Source organism: Coloeus monedula (genome assembly GCF_965178545.1).
Source record: "Coloeus monedula genome assembly, chromosome: 7".
In the NCBI taxonomy this organism is placed as follows: Eukaryota; Metazoa; Chordata; class Aves; order Passeriformes; family Corvidae; genus Coloeus; species Coloeus monedula.
Window position 1 is genome coordinate 24,590,503 of NC_138787.1, and position 16,480 is coordinate 24,606,982.

Below are 16,480 nucleotides of genomic sequence, written 5' to 3' on the forward strand. Positions count from 1 at the left end.
CTGCTCTCCCTACAAAATGGTGTCTGTGCTTCTGGCTCTGTTCCCCCTGCCCCCAGGCCTCTCTTCCCATCTCCCTAAGGACATCGACCTCAGGCCCTCTGCGTGCAGGAACCTCATCACACCCACTGCCACCACAGAGGGGACAGAGCTCATGGCCCCTAAGCCCTGTGGAGGAGGACACCAGGTGGTGCTGCTGTGAGCTGGCAGGGGGGGGCTCCCCAGCCTGTCAGTTCTGTGTTAGCTCTCTTCCTGTCCCCATGGCACGGGTCCTCCACAGCTGGGGGGAGCATGGGGTGCAGGGGGGCCTGGCCAGCCCCACTCCAGGTCCCCTTTGTGTGTTCCCTGCCTAGTCACTCGAGCAGAAGAAAAATTTCTAGAGAACTATAATTTTGTATCTTGATGTGAATAAAGTTCTTGTGTCACGTTCGTGCAGCTGCAGCCAGGCCTGGCCTCTGACTGTATATTGGGATGGCACAGGGAGGAAATGCCACGTTTGTCCATCTCTATCCCGGCACTCCACAACTGCCAGACACGTACAGCTCACCTGCAGGCAAAGATGAGAACCCTGCATCCCCAGCCCAGAAAGACCACACAGGCAGAAGTTACTGCAAACAGGTTTATTGACAGCTGGCAGCAGAAGGGGCTCAGAGACGGGGGGCTACAGCGAGGAGGGGGGCAGAGCCCAGCCCTGCTGGCTGAGCCCAGCCATGCTGCCCCTCGCTGCCTACGGCCAGCACCCCCCAGCAGCCTAATCTACAGCAACCCCCATCACCACCCTCTCCACCATCCCTGTGGTGCTCAGGGTATCTCCCCCCAGGCCCAGGTATTGCTCAGCCGTAAGCCCTGTCATGCCCCCCCTCACCGCATCCCATGGAGCCAGAGGGTGCTGGGGGAAGGGGGTGGCAGGGGGTGGCCGTGCAGGGAGAAAGCGGAGTCCTGGTTGGGAGAGCCTCCGTGAGCGAGTGGGCGTGCGCGGTCCCCGGGCGCAGCAGCCTCAGAACACACCTGGGGAGACAAGCGGAGGGGGGTACACAACAGCACCTGTGAAATCCTCCTTGGCCCAGGGCTGGGGAGGGGCAGGGATGGAGGGAGGAAGGTCCCAGGAGGAGGAGGACGAGAGCCAAGGCAGAACTACAGGCAATGGAGAGGGTAGAAACACTTGTGAACATCACAGAAGGTCACTGCTGCTGTGGGAAGCAAGGAGGGACAGTACCCTGGAGGGTGTGCAAGGCATAGGGAAGGGAGCGACCAGGCAGAGTCTGCAAGGAGACAGAGGAAGAGGGAGTACAGGCAGGAGCAACAGCATCCAGAGGGAAGACACAAGACACAAGGCACCAAGCAGAGGCTATGTGCACAGCCCTCCTTGCAAGGAGGGGAGCTCAACTCAGCACTCCCCGCAGCCTGAGCAGGGGCAGGCTGCAGCCAGGGAGGCACCTGCTGGAGACCCTGCCCACCTGCAGGGCAGGCAGGGAGAGAAGGGCAGGCACAGCCAGGGCACGCCTGCCCATGGGCACCCCACGCTTCCAGGAGCCAGGGCAGGGAGCTGCCCCGCTTCCTGGGACCCCATTAAGGGGTCCCACTTCAAGCCACTACCTCCAAGCCTGGGAGCCTCCAACCCTGGGATGCCACTAGCCAGCCACTCACCTGAGCAAGGAGGCAGGGCAAAAGAGACCCCCTCCCTTGCTAGGGGAGGCAGGAGCTAAGTTCCAAGCAGTGAGACTCCACCCCTGCTTTCCTCTCCCTGCCCCACGGAGAGGGGCAGAACCCCAGCCCCATGCTCAGAGCAGGGGACAGTGCCACAGCTTCGCTCTGGGGGCAGGTTCGTGCCCCACTGTAGCAGGACTGCTGGCCCCCAGTGGCTCCTGCTCCAGCCTCCCCTGGGCACCACGGGCTCGGCAGGTGGAGGACGGGCTGCTGTGGCTGCCCCCTGGTGCCGGCGGGGAGCGGGGGCTGTGCCCACCTGCTTGGTGGTGCCCCGCAGCTTCCATCTCAGAGAGGCTGTAGGCCATGGCCAGCTGCAAGTCCTCATCCTCGTCCTCGCTGTCCGTGTAGAGGCAGACGGGCGAGGAGCTTGAGGTCTGGTGTGTGGCCGGTGCTGGTGGGGAGGGGGGCCGTGGCCTGGGGAAGGCTTGCTGCTCCCGCCGGCTCAGCTCCAGCCCCAGCGCCATGTCATCAGGAACACCTGTGGGGACAGGGGCAGGGATTGGGGGATTCATCCGCTCCAGCTCCCCAGAGCTGGTGTGGGGCCCTGGCAACTCCAACCCACCCCACCAGTCCTTCAGAGCAGAACTCCAAACCAGAGCTAACCAAGGCTCAGTCCAAAACAACGCCTGGATGCAGCACCTCCCGGATACCCCAAAGGGAAAGGGCGCAGACCTCAACAACTCAGTCTGCAGTGCCACTTCTCACCATCGATGTGGATTGACTTCAGCTCCCCATCCTCCTCCACTTCCACCCGCTCCCGTCCGTTCTCAATAATCCTGCAGACAGACAGACAAACAGATGGACAATCAGGGGTCATGTAGACAGTGCACCATAGTGGGAAGCTGCAGGGTCTGCGGCCTGCTGATGGAGGGAAGTCTGTGGGAGCAAGGTGGGCTGGCACCGCCCTCACCTCTTGGTGGTGATGCGCCTGCCGTTAACAAAGGTGGTGGAGGTGGAAACAGAGCGGAAGCCCAGTCCTGCATCCGCACCAGAGCTGAAGGATGAGGTGAAGAAATCTAGAGAAGGGAGCAACAAGGTTGGTGCCAGGGTGGGTGACAAGAGGAGGGCAGGGGACAGACTCTGCACAGGGGAACATGGTGTTCTAGGACTCCCCTGCTGGGAGGAATGGCAGCGTCTCCTACCTGAGGATCCTGGGAAGGGGGAAAAGAAGTGGCTTCCCCCATGGTGCCGGGGGCCAGGTCCTCGCAGCTCAGAGAAGGGCAGCACGTCATCTGAAAGCCAGAGGCCCCCCCTTCAGCATAACCCCATCATCTTGGTGAACCAGAAGCAGGGCACTGATATGGGGACCCTCTGCCAGGGCCAGCCATGCTCTGTCCCCAAGCTCAGCAGCTGCCCCACAGACAGAGGGATGCCCAAGAGCCAGCCTCCCTTGCCCCGCACGCACCAAAGAATTCAGCAAAGGGGTCTCGCCCGCCAAAGAACTCCCGGAAGACGTCGTGAGCACTGCGGAAGGTGAAGGTGAATTCGGGGGCCCCAGCACTGGCCCTGGAGCCCCCTGGCCCTGCTGGAGGGAAGACACTCAATGTTAAATGGCGCCCTGGGTGACAACTCCCCTGAAGGGCAGGGTGCCCTGGTGGCACTGCCCCACACTGGGTCTTCAAACAGGGATGTACCCAGAGCTGCACAAACCCCCATGGCCCTACTCACCTGCTCCCATGAGTCCATCCTTGCCATAGCGGTCATAGACATCGCGCTTCTGCTCTGGAAGAAGAAAGGGGGCTGCGGGGAAGCTGGCTGCCAGGCAGGGGCAGGAGAACTGACACTTCTCCCAACTAAGGGAGGTGCAGAACAGCAGGGAGCAAGAGGAGGGGGTTGGCACAAGCCCCTGCTGCCCCAGCACTGCACCCAAACCCAAGTAAAATCCCTGGGCAAGAATGCAAAAGCTTCAGCCCATCTGGGGAGATCCCATTGTGGAGGCCAACAGCTCAGCATCTCTCCCAAGAGCTGTTTTGGGAGACATGTGAGGAAGTAACCACAAGCTGTGTGGTAAAGCTGTAGGGACACTCTGCCTCTGAGGGACAGCCACGGATGCAACCTGGGTGAGCCCAGAAGCAGGACACCCCAGTGCGAGCAGTCCCAAGGGCAGACACACACACACAAGACATCACTGTGGCCTCTTACTGTCTGACAGCACTTCGTATGCCTCAGCGATCTCCTTGAACCTCTGCTCAGCATACTCCTTGTTGTCTGGGTTTTTATCCGGGTGCCATTTCAGCGCAGCCTTCCTGTACCTGCACAGATGGGGAGTGATGGGCACGCAGCGGCCCTTGGGCTCTTGGGCCAGCAACCCCAACTTGAGCACGCACCTCCCAGCCTGTGGGCAGGGGCACCCCAAGCCTACTTCACCCAGCGCCCTACAGCCTCAGGCACCAACAGGAGCTTCCTGGACTAGTTCTGCCTCCTGACAAGAGTATGTCTTTTCATACATATACACACACACACACATATATACGTATTTATGCAGACACACCAACACATACAGACTGAACAAGCAAAACAGAAATTACCCTAGAATTGCAGCACGACCACAGCACTGTAACGTGTGCCCACCTCAGCTGCTCTCATCAATGGCTCTGGACAATGCTCACAGGTTTGTTCTGGAGCCTTCATGGGCTCCACTGTGAGCATGCATGAACCAGGGGTGGCTGGGGCCCCCTGGGGCCAGGAGAGCACCAGCAGCCCTTTCCTCCCCACTCCAGCTAGCTAGGGTTAACTCATGCTTCCCAGCTTCTCCCACTCACTTTTGGGAAGCACCCCATAGGGACCTCTGCCACCTGTTGGCAAGCCAGCAATCCGCTGGCATTCCCTTCAGGTGATGCCTCACCCCAGTGAGAGCAGCAGCACCTTGGCAGGGCACCAGACAGGAGTTGCAGAGACTCAGGAGGCTCTGTCAGCTCCCCAGCAGTGCCTGGGGCACAGCACCAACCTGCCCACAGGGCCTCATCCCGAAAAGGGGACATGCTGCTCTTCACCCTGTGAGCTCCAGTCCCCTGACTTTGATGCCAGCAGAGTTGTGCCCCAACCATTTGCCATCCCTGAACTCTCTGGCAGAAGCCTCCAAATGCCATCGAGACTCGCCTCCAGCCCCAGCCTGACAGCAGGAACAAAGGGACCAAACCTCACCAAAAGATGCCTTTGTAGGCAGCAAAGCCCAACCCCGCTCTGGCGTCCATACAAAGGAAACAAAGGCTGAATTGTCACCTCTGGAGCTGTGCCCTGTCCCCACCGGCCCCGAAGGAAGCCCCTGCCTCGCTGGCACCATGTGGGGGTGGCTTGGGGGTCTCTGCCCTGCAGGCACACTGCCACGCACTTACGCCTTCTTGATGTCCTCAGCGGTGGCGTTGCGGCTCACCCCCAGCGCTTCATAGTAGTCGACCATGACGTGAGCTGTCCCACGGCGTCACTGCAGGGGGACAAGGCAAAGTCAGGGATCCACAGGCACAGCCTGGTAGTGCTGGGTGTGGGACAGCAAGGGTGGGCTGCCTACCCTCTCCAGCGTCCCGACCACCCCACTGCCTCCCGAGAGCAGCTCGGTGCCACGCCATGCCCAGCTTCCCAGTACCCTGCGCGCACCTCGGCCACCTGGGAGCACCTACAGCCCCAGCCGGGGGGACCCTTTGCTGCTGACGCACCGCCGTCCCGCCGGCGTCACCCCAACTTGCCCAGGCAGGGGAAAGGGTCCCCGCTGCCGGCGCCGCTCCCTGCCCACTTCCCGCGGGCGGCTCAGTCGCGGGGCGGGGGGGCAGCGAGAGGGCGCAGCCCGCTAAGGTGCTTAGCGGCTGGAGCGGATTAAGGGCTCAGCGGGGACCCTCCCCGTCCCCGGGCACGCCGGGACACTTCCATCGACCGACCCGCTCCGGGTGGGGGACAGGAGCAGAACGCGGCCGCCGCAGCCCCCCGCGACCCCCCGCGGTACCGTCCCGGCCCTGGTACTCGCCCCCGGCCCGTGAGTCCCAGCTGACGGGAGGGCGGTGCTGGCGATGGCACCGGCACCAGCACGGCGGCACTGGGACCGCCCCCCGGCCCAGCCGTAAACACAGCGCTCCCGGGGCCACCCGCTGCTGCTGGAAGTTTCCGCACCCCGCCCCGCCGCTACCGGCGGGCGGCCCTGGGCTGCGGCCAGCGGATCTGGGGCACCGGGAGGGGCGGTGGTGGCAGCACGGCGAGGGACCGCACCGGCCCCGCTCCCCCCGTGCGCCGAGGGCCGCCGCTCTCCGATGGCGCCTTGCGCCCCGCTCCTCCCGTCCCGTCTCGCCCCGCCCCGGTGCCCACCTGAGGCCGCCGCTGAGCCCTCCCCGCCCGTCCGGGCCGCCCGCGGCCGGCGTCGCGCGTCCCCCGCGGCCGGGCCACCGCCGGCCAGGAGGCGGCTCCGCTGCGTGACGGGCGGCGCCCGCAGCCAACCGCGGCCTCTGACGTCACGCGCTCGCTGGTGGCCGGGTGACGTCATGAGGAGGCGTGCTCGGCCGCTCCTGACCGGCCCCTTCTGAGCGCCCGCCTCAGCCCCGCTCCGGCCCGCTGCCCGCTCTCCGTCCCCGCGCCGGCTGTTCCGCGCCCAGGGCCGCGGCTGGGCCCCGGACAGCGCCAGCAAGGTGCGGCTGGGGCGGCACCGACCTGTCCCGGTGGTGCCGGTGCTGACAGCGCACCGCACCGGGGCACGGCTGCAGCCCCGGGGCGGCCCCCGGCGCCGCGTGCTGCTGGCTCCCCGCCGAGTCAGCTGCCCGGCCGGTCCCGCCGGGAAGGAGGAGCCGGCCGGGGGCGACGGCTGAGGTGACTCAGCGCTTTGTCGGGGCGGGGGACGTGACGGGGCGCAGCTTGCCGGGCTGGCGGGCACAGGTCCCTGCCAGGAGCCCGGGCCGCCTGGCACCACTGTGGCACCACTGTGGCACCGGCAGCCGGGAGCTGCAGGCCACCCCGAGCACCAGGGTGCCCAGGCCCCCGGAGAACCGGGACCTTGCACTAAGAGCTGCGTTGCTGACTTCTCTCCTGCATGGCTGCTGCCTGTACAGCTGCTGCAGAGGGGCTGTGCTCACCCACCGTCAGGGTCCTGGGCGGTCTCGCTCACTTGCACCTGTGAATGTGACCTGGCCACGGAGATCTATGATTCCCTCTTGCTGTCTGGATGGGAGAAGGAGGGAGCTCGTTCTCTCTGCAGGGTGAGAGCGTTTTGGATCCACTGCCACACCTACACCACAGTTGGAATATCTTCCTCACCTCCCATAAATCTCTAGCTGGGAAGCCTGGCAGAATGGGAGGCCTGAGTCTGAGGCCATTCCCAGCACTCCTCAGGGACAAGTTTCAGATATCCCCGAGAAGAGCCCTCCCCAGCCATGAGTCGTGCACTTGGGGTGGATGAAATGCCAAGGGCATCATCTCGTGTGCCAAAGGCCTTTCTCTCTCGAAGGGATGGGAGCCTTGTTCCCTGCCATCAGACAGCAACTTGATGATTTCCTTGAGCAATGGCTTGGAGTATTTCCTGCCACTGGGTTTTTTTTCCTGGATGCCATTGCAGCACTGTACCTGTTTGCCCATGAGCACGGAGGGGCTCCCTGGGGGCTGCCTCCAGCCGGGGCATCCTCGCCGGCTGCCAGGGGCTCTGATTTGGCCCGTCTGCCCAGCAATGGGTGCAGAGCTGGCATGGGCACTAGATGGAGCCACAGGCTGCTTCACAGGAATCCCATCCTGCTGCTGGGAGGGTGAAGAGGTGCCACCAGGACCTAGCCAAGTCTTGGCACCTTGCTTTCCTTTCCCTGGCTTTTGCAGCTGATGTGGGGACAAGAAGGCCCCCGAGATGATAGGTCCCAGCTCACTCTGTGCGCACTGGTGGGGAGGCCTCTATGCTGGGATAGGAGAGAAGTCCCCATGCTGGTTGTGAATCTGGAGCCAGGGGAGCACATTGCTGATGCCTTCATGGCAAAAGTTTCCCTCACCCTGGAGATCAGGATATGGAGTGAGGAGGACTGACACCTCCCTAATATTCTTAGGGGAGGCAGTGGAGAGTTGGGCAGTAGCCCGTGGTAGGAGAGAAGATGTGGTATCAACCACACCTCGACCCAGACCTGCCACAGTCACTCTCCTACTCAAACCTGGCAGCAGCCAAATAAAAGCAGCGCATCACCCACTGGTGCCTCACACCTTCAGCTGCAGCACCCTGCCCTCTTTATCTGCCCTTTCCTCCTAGGTCTGCCTGAAGTCCTGATACACCAACCTGGCTCACATCAGCCTCAAATCAATAACAGGCATCTTGAGTGTGTCTCAAGAAGACCCTTATTTCTTAACAAGTTCTGGGAATTGCTGTGTTGCAAGCTTGTTTTCAGCTTTCCAGGGTGTCAATAATGCTCATGAAATACTCTTGAGGCTTTCTGAGAAAAGAGATTTTGGGTGAGCAAAGCAGAACCCCAAAGGACCAAATGTTTTTATCCTTGTTACCCAATATCTCAGGAAGCCAACAGAATTGCATCATAAACCCGTGCTATATTATTATGCAAACCACAAATTAAGAGATTTTTTTTTTCAGCACTGCACAACATTTCAGCTTTTGATTTCCACAGGAAAAGACAAGCCCTTTCACAACCTCAACAAAACTGGCAATTATGTACTGAAAAACTGTGTTCTTGGCAATTTTTGAGCTGTGGAGTGAAGTGCTCAGCAAGTCGTGTGCCTGCTGCTCCCCTCATCACATGCAACTGACTCCCTTCCTCTTCTCCCCACTCCTCAAGGGAAGGTCCCCATTCCCTGAGCTGCAGCAGGGAAGGAGCAGGAACCAAAGCCACTCGGATGGAGTGAGAAGGGTTTGAGCAGAGTGAGACAGGCTCCTGGGTGCCATTTCTGTGCCACCTTCCCCTGCCTTCCTGCTTCTAGGACAGATGGTGATGCTGGCCACCTCTGGGCATGGCCACAGCACTGGTGCAGTCCCCAGAAAAGGGGTGAGTGAGAGCTCCAAGGTTTGCTCACCACTGAAAGGGCTGCACCAGGGTGGGGACCCCCAAGTGCAGGGGGCTGGTGAAGACATCACTTGAGCAGGACCCCCATTTTTAAAATCCACATTGGTTCTTTTACTCACAGTCCTGCTGTCTCATCCAAACAGCCCTATCCACCTTCCCTGACTTCCTTGCACAGCTAATTTCTTCACATCTTCATGTTTTTTGATGGTCCTTATGTTTGCCTTGGTGGCCATGCTCTCAGTCACCTGCCCATCTCTTTCTTGTCTACTCTGTTCTCATCTCAGCTGGCTGTTCTAGAACTGTACCTTCTAGAGACTGAGGAGAATCCAGGGAGGCAAAGTCATGCAGCTGCTTTTCGTTTGCATAGCAGAACAGAGAAATGAGAAACAGCAAAGTCAGGGTGACTTTTGTTCAAGCAGGGCGATGACTTTGAGCCAGATTTAGCAATGTGACAGACCCAGGCTGTGCGTCCCAGGCTCTGCCTTGCAGGGATGCTTGCCTGCGCTGACAATGGGGCTGCTGCCCCAGCCAAAACCCAGGAAAAACTGAGGTGCTTGCAAATTTTAAATCAACGGAGTCAGAGGCTGGCAGAGGTGGCAGAAGCCCATGACTAAATAGGTTATCCATGATGAGCAGGCACACAGGCCCAGGGAGTAGCTGAGCCTCACGGCAGCACGGTTTTGCCCCATCCCTGGCATGTGGTTGGGCTGGATAACCCTGCAGTGCACAGGAGCAGAATACCCCAGACTCATTCACAGTGAAGGTGGGAGCTGCATGGTCTGGATCAGATCCCAAGGGAAGGGAGATGAAAGATAATTAATAGACTGATACCACACACCCCCTCCATATGCTAGGGAAACCTCCAGCTGGAGAGGGGAGCAGAAGCTGCAGCTGACACTGGACAGGAAGGAATTCTATTGTGAAGCAAAACCTGCTTTTGTTCATGCACACCAACACATCCATGCTCACACTCCCAAGCTCCATGACCCTTGTGTTTATCTGTCTTGGCCAGGATTTTCTGCAGTGCCTGGTAGGACTGGGGTCACAGGCTCTCTGGTCCTCACCATGCCTTCCAGGTAAGTGCCCAGCCTTGGCCCGTTGTCTTCAGCTAGGCATGGCTCAAAGGCAAACAATGAGCCAAGCAGGGACAGATAAAAAAGGAGATGAAACAAATGTATTTGCATGAGAAGAAAAAAAACAAAAAGGAAAAAAGAATGCCAGGAGGCAGACTTCTGTGGTTTTCCATAGCCCTCGGTGCCTAAATACCACTGCAAGAGTGGAACCTTGGAGAGTGAGTACTGTGGAGTGCTGTGGGTGCAAAGAGACGAGTTTGGATGCCATCTGTAACAAGGCATGTAACACATTACCTGCTAAAATCGACATTTGCAGTTCATCAGGCCCACATTGAGAGCATTAGTGGGCCTAACTGAGGGTCTTACTGAGATGCTGATGGCAATTTTTAACAGAGCTAGGAAAACTGGGGCAATTCCAAAGGACTGAAGAACAGAAATCACTCCGGTCATTAAGAAAATAAACCGGTTGACCCAGAAAACTCTAGATTACTGATAACACCAGAAAGAAATAACAGAAGAATTAATTTTGATTCTGCCAGCAGAGAATTAAATACTGAAAAATGCATTTACTACTGATATCCTTGTCTCAGGTAAGGAAGGTATTGCTTTACAAACGTGTCATTGCCTTCAGCACAATTACATGTCTGGCTGATTTAGATCAACACCACTGGTATGACATTCTCACTTGGAAGCTGGCAGGAGATAATGATAACAGCATTTGCATAAATCACAACAGTGCTGCGAGGAGGGATGGAACAATCGATTTTCCGTGTCCACAGAAGAAGGAAGCTTGTAGCTGCTGCTGACAGTCTTTCCAGATCTACTTTTTGTGTTGTCCCTGAATATTTATCTTGGCATGCCAAGCCAGCCTGTTTTGCACCAGAGGCATCAATAGCAAAGGTGTGCTTGTTAGCCAGGAGCTGTACTGCTGTAGGCCTCTGCAACAGAGATCCCCAGGGCTGAGTGCAAAGCCCACTGTGGTAAGAAATGTTTACTAAGAAATATTTGGGATAATGCTAAGCTTGGTAGGGTAGTAACTATTGAAGGGGACAATTAATCTCAGGGATGGTTAAGAATTGCCTGATTAAAAGGCCACATTACAGCAAAATTTGCTTGAAGTAATTAATTTGAGAATTTTAGGAAGGGGCAGTCTTGTCACTTATTACTCGGTACATCCTCTTGCCACCCTCACACTTTAGCAGCATGTCCTAGGTTACAATGTAAGATGTAACCAAAAGCATGTATTCTATTTTCATCTTCACTAGCTGTTAAAGCAGGTGGGGCAATGTTCCTTATCTCCTACCATGACTCATCCTTGATAACTCCCTCTGGGGGCTATCTCTGTTTAATGGGCAATCAAGGACCCACCGCATGACTCATAGAATTACATCAGCCCATTGTGAGATGCTCCACCCAGGGGGAGGAGCCAAGCATTCCCACCTGGATATAATCCGGGGTTTGGGACAGCCCAAGCAGCTTTTACTTGTGGGATTCCCAGAGGACAAGAGCTGCACCATTGGACCTTCAGGTGAAGACCAGACCTTCTTCTGCAGGATCATGGCTTCAACGGGACCACTTCATCTGGACTGCTACCACCACCCTGACTAACAGGGTGTCAGGTTGTATCCTGACCCTGTCAGTGTTCTTGTACTATTGCACTTATTTTAATTTTCCTATTAAATTATAATTATGACTTGTGATCTCTCACTGGCTTGTTTTCAAACTAGTACACAGCAGTAGTCTGGGATTCATTTCAAGACCGTTGATCAAACCACCGAAACCAGCAGTGCCTGGCAGGAATCCCTGTAGAAGCCCAGCAGCTCTTTGCTGGTGATTCACTCTTGCCACCCAGCACTTGGGTGTTCCCCAGGCTGCCTCCACAGGCACCACACCCTCTTCCCGGCAAGCTGGTTACATCCCTGCTTTTTTCCTGAGCAGACCTGTCATGTCAATATTTGAAAACAGGCTTTTTTGGCAGTGGGGTCTTCCATGTTAATCAGCACCTAGTAAGGATGCTGAGGGTGCCCCAACACATGCAGGAGTGCTTGGTGCCCAGCTCTTTCCAGACTCTGCATCCTCCTACCTGGGAGGCTGGTAAAGCTCTCCAGAATGTGTCCAGTGCCAGGCTATTAAATGGCAGAATGAGAGCCACGCTGCCTAGGCCACACCATTGCAGGGAAGGGCACAGCAGCCCTAGTTGGGCTCAGTGTGTCTGGAGATGGCTTGTCCTAATGAGGAGGGCCGCATTAAGCATGCAAGTTCAGCAGACTGGGGCTCCTGAGACTTTGCAACAGGGAAATTCTGCCAAATAGCTGTTATTTCACGCACACAGACTCCCATCATCTGACTTAAATCTGCTAGGAAGCTCTCAGATATATGTGTGAGCCAGGCATCCTAAAGATGCCTACTGAACTTGAGGCCTCAGCCCAGTGACTTGAGGCCAGTGGCTCCCAGCACCCAGGCTTTGGGAGGAGCAAGGAATGACAGCCCTTGTTGCACAATGTGACACACTCTCTGCACACTAACAGCTCCGGGCAGGAGCACCGTGGGAGCCATTACCCAGGTGAGTTATTAAATGAATCTTTTATCACATTAACTGCTTCCATCTGACATCCAACAGTGCTTGGCCAGATGCCAGCACCTCCTTTCCACTTTTAACAACTCTACAGCAATCCCCAAGACTCCAGGCTACTTTCTCCAGGCCCAGTTCTGCTCTTGGCTTGCCCTGGGGCCAACAAGCTGTTTGCATTATTTACACTTACACGTGTAAAACAAAACACCTTGCAGACATCTCTCCAGCCATGGGATGCTCAACTGCTCTCCAAAGGCCAGGGCACAGCAGGGCCATCATCAAGAAGTTTCTGTGACAGGAGTTGTTTTCCTTTCCCAGTGGGTGCAGGACTGGCCCACCTGGCCATGGTTTATCCACATCAAAGGAGTGGGTGCACCTGCAGAGCTGCCCCATGCGAATCCACCATGTCCCCTCTGCTGCCCAGTGGCTCAGCTGCAGTCCCACAGGCAAGGCATGAGCTCCTGGGAGCAGGGGAAGTGATGGCCGCGTCTTTGCCCCATCGCTGCCAGCTCACAGGCATGTCTTTGGAATTGCGACAGACCTGACCACAGCTTTGTTGCAATTCTGAGAACTTGTAAGACAGGAAGGCCTAAGGGGCTGAGTGTGAAGACATCACCATGTCTGCACTTCTGTCTGGCATATGGAGAGCCCCTTCAGCCTTATGGGGTAACCCACGTCCCACCAGGAGTTCCTACCATCACACAACCTTGCGGAATTCATTGCACTTCTATTTCCAGATATTCCTGCACTGCTTGTGCCATCACCAGCTCTGAGAGCTGATGGAGAAGAGGAAAAACATCACTGGCAGCTCCACAGAGGCCCATCAGCACTGCACACCAGTATTCTCTGAGAACATGGGGACACCTCAGCAGGCTCAGTCCCTCTGTCACCCTCCTGGAGGCAGGTTGCTCACACCAGGCGTGCTCAGAGCCCTGACATGAAGTCACTGCAGTTAGACAGCTGCGGTTTTATTTTGCTCCCGTGGGTGTGTAGCTGCCTTTCCCAGGATATGAAGAAAGGCGGGTGACACTGGCAGCCAGGGCAGCTGGATCTGAGCCAGGAAAGCTGCTCACCCAGGGCCTGCTGTGCCTGAGAAAGAGCTTGTTCCTACTTGTCCGACAGCCCCCTTTAGCCTCGCAGGTTGGGGCTTGGCTTGCAGGGCTGCCTGTGTCCTGGGGAGTGCCTCCCCACTCTCCCCTGTGATTCAGGGCTTAGGACTGTAGCGAGATCTGGAATTAGCTTTATTGTTCCTGTACTGAGGCACACAGTACTGGGCAATGCAGCAGGCGTTGCACAATTGACTTCATTATATCTGAACCAGCAATTATGCTACTGTTGCTCAGCTGCAGCAGAGAAAACTTCTGTCAGATCCCTACCGTGCCCTACATCCCAGCAGGTGTCTAGGAGTAAATGCCACACTTGGGTTGCTGAAGATGTTCAATGAGGCCTTTATTGAGTCTCTGTCTCCATTCTTTCCTTGCAGCCTGTGACATCTAGCTTTCCAGTCACCCTTCTTTCTCATCTCTGGATCATCTCTACCTACTCCAGATGAAGGACGAGGTATTCAGAGGGCCCTTTCTGACCTAGACAAGGCATGCATATCTTAAGGAATGGCAAAGGGAGCATTTTCTGCCCATCTCCATGCTGTGCTAGATCTTGTCAGGGTGGCAAAGTATGTCCCAAATGCTGCCATAGTAGAACTGCAGCAGCACTCAGACACATGATGCTGGGCCATCACCAGGAGCCCTGTGCTTCAGGGACCCCACACAACAGCTCAGTGGGATACTGCTGGAGCAGTGAGCATCACAGGGGCCTTGCTTGAACTCACAATGTCTGCAATGTGCAGTCGAGCCCCATGCTCTCAACAGACTTATTAGTTTCACCAGCCAACCTTGTCTGGCCTGTGCCACTGCTGGAGAACAAACTGCACAGGGCACTGATGGGCTGGAGGGACATCCCAGCTTCTCTACCTTCCTCACCTGACCGTGCTGCTAAGAGGATTAAGGGCAGAGCAAGGACGGAGCGAGCAGTAAGCAGGGCAAGCAGGGATGCAGTCTCTTTGGGAAGCCCCTGGCTGAGGTTAGAGACACAGATAGGAGCCCTGTTCCTGAAGCACCTCTCACCATCTACTGTTTGCTTTAAAGTGGAGGGCACAATGGGCTTCCTTGCCAAACCCACAGCACAACTGTGCTCTCTTCTACCTTCCCAAGAAAGCCATGTCCCCTAACTGCCCTGTGACACTGTTTGCTCTGCCTGGAAGAGCTGGGGTGGAACTGAGGTCTGAAAACTGCGAACAATAGTTTGGGCTGTCCTCAGCAAAGAGAGCAAGGAACTGGGGAGTGGATGGGAGGTACCAGACTGGGCTCTGAACTCATCTCCTCTCCAGTTTCAGCTCTGGGTGCTTTAGGTGTGGCAGTCTTTAACATACTTCTGGAAGACAGCTATGTGAGAGGCTTTCTTTGGGTAACTGCAAGCTTTGCTCACAGGTGTTCCTGTACCAGCAGGTACCTGCCAAGAGTTGGCTGGTTTCCAACAGCAGCAAGCAGGGGCTACCCCTGCAAAGGGCAGGGCTCTGCCCCTCAGGTATCTTCAATGTTTTTCCCATCCTTCAATAAAGAGATGGTTGAATTCTGACTCTATAGCCTAGAATTTTCCTTACTTGCTGTTTGCATCTCCCTGGTTGCTGATGCAGGCTCCAGCCATGTTCTGAGCATCGACAAACAGAGTCTGAAATGTTACCTGAGCAATTCATGCCATCTTGTGATTTCTGATGTGATCTAAAAACATTTGCAGGATCTTCTTAGATGTGTGGGTAACATCTCTGTAAGGGAGGGGTTGACTCAGGACAAATCCAGCTGGAGTGAGCTCAGCCTCTGCTGTGTGCTTTCAGGCTGCTGCTACCAGCATCTGGCAGGCTGCTGAGAAGCTGGGAACTGAAAAGACACAGCTGATAGGTGCTCCCGGGATTTAGCCAGATGTTGCTAAACATCTCAAAAAAGCATTAACATCTGCTTGTACATTTCAGATAAGACATATTTGGGGATGCGAGACTCCAAATGACTCATGACTCTCTTCTCATTCAAGAAAAGACCTAACCCTAACCCTACCCTACCCATAACCCTAACAATAACCCTAACCTCTAATCCTAACCCTAATCCAAAGACCCTAACCCTAACCCCTAAACCTAACCCTAACACTAACATAACCTTAACTCTAGTGCTGTATTTCTCCATTCCTTTTCTTACTTCCCACATTGTCCTCAATTCCCTGCCCCTAGTCCTGGCCGCACCCTTGGGTTCTCCCTATTGGTTCCAGTGCCCCAACTCCACCCAGGTACCGCCCCTACATCCTGAGATCATTCGTCCATGTGCTCTCATCGCCCCCCTCATCCCCATATAAAACCCCAGGCTCCCTGAGCACGTGGTCCCTCTGCCTCTGGGAACCAGCTGGTTGTCATGTGAATAAAGGCTCCTCTGAGGTCCCCATGCAGACACCCTTCTCGCCTCCTTTATCGTCACCGTGTTGCAGAACCCAGCTAGCCAGAGCAAGAGCACAGGGCTGTCCGGAAGGGCTATGGGAAGCGGAACAGCCGCTCTCCTGGAAGCAGCCCCACAGCGATCTCCAGAAAGGTTTGCAGCTTACTAAAGGAACACAGGAAACCAAACACCACAACACCTAAACCTGAAAGTAACCAAAACCTAAAACTAACCCTAACCCTAACCCTAATGCCCTAACCCTAACACATAATCCTCACCAAAAAACAAACACTAACCCAAAACCCTAAAAAAACCCCCAAACCCTAAACTTACCCTGAACCCTAACACTAACCCAAAACCGTAAGTCTCACCCTAAGTCTAACCGTAATCCTAACGCTAACTATAACTGTAACTCTAACCCATAACCCTAACCCAACCCTAACACTAATCAAATCCTAACCCTAACCCTGACAGTACGAAAACACTACCCCTGTCCCTTATCAAAATCCTAACCCTTCCCCTAACCCGAAACCTAAACCCAACACTAACCAAAACTCTAACACTAAAGGTAACGCTGAACCTAAAATTAACCCTCACACAAACCCTAACCCTAATCCTAACCCAAATCCTAACTGAAACCATAAGACTAAAACGTCCCTCACACTCGAACTAAACACTAAACCTAACCCGAAC

The 16,480-nt window shown here is 56.0% G+C and overlaps 1 protein-coding gene across 5 annotated transcripts; it reads right to left on the reverse strand.

Moving 5' to 3' along the window:
• Positions 1-602: 602 nt before the first annotated feature.
• DNAJB2 (DnaJ heat shock protein family (Hsp40) member B2) lies at positions 603-6,378 on the reverse strand. 5 transcript variants are annotated; one of them, XM_082284734.1, is made up of 10 exons: positions 5,998-6,353; positions 5,040-5,128; positions 3,847-3,956; positions 3,373-3,426; positions 3,110-3,229; positions 2,847-2,936; positions 2,615-2,720; positions 2,410-2,480; positions 1,961-2,182; positions 603-1,005 (listed from the first exon to the last, which is right to left on the reverse strand). In XM_082284734.1, exons 2-10 carry the CDS (start codon positions 5,102-5,104, stop codon positions 995-997), a joined length of 849 nt encoding a protein of 282 aa, XP_082140860.1. In that variant the 5' UTR covers positions 5,105-5,128; positions 5,998-6,353; the 3' UTR covers positions 603-994. The 5 variants fall into 5 exon arrangements, with proteins under 5 accessions (XP_082140860.1, XP_082140859.1, XP_082140856.1 ...); XM_082284733.1 differs by lacking the exon at positions 603-1,005 and having other exon boundaries at positions 1,013-2,182; positions 3,110-3,226; positions 5,998-6,378; XM_082284730.1 differs by lacking the exon at positions 603-1,005 and having other exon boundaries at positions 1,013-2,182; positions 5,998-6,367.
• Between the last annotated feature and the right edge of the window lie 10,102 nt (positions 6,379-16,480).

Bases quoted from the DNA above. Each gene is read 5' to 3' on its own strand.
- DNAJB2 (XM_082284730.1), bottom strand. From the start codon at position 5,104: ATGGTCGACTACTATGAAGCGCTGGGGGTGAGCCGCAACGCCACCGCT. The intron at 3,427-3,846 runs GTAAGAGGCCAC...TTCTTCTTCCAG, and splicing joins ATACGAAGTGCTGTCAGACA to AGCAGAAGCGCGATGTCTAT. The intron at 2,721-2,846 runs GTAGGAGACGCT...TCCCTTCTCTAG, and splicing joins CCCCTTCCCAGGATCCTCAG to ATTTCTTCACCTCATCCTTC.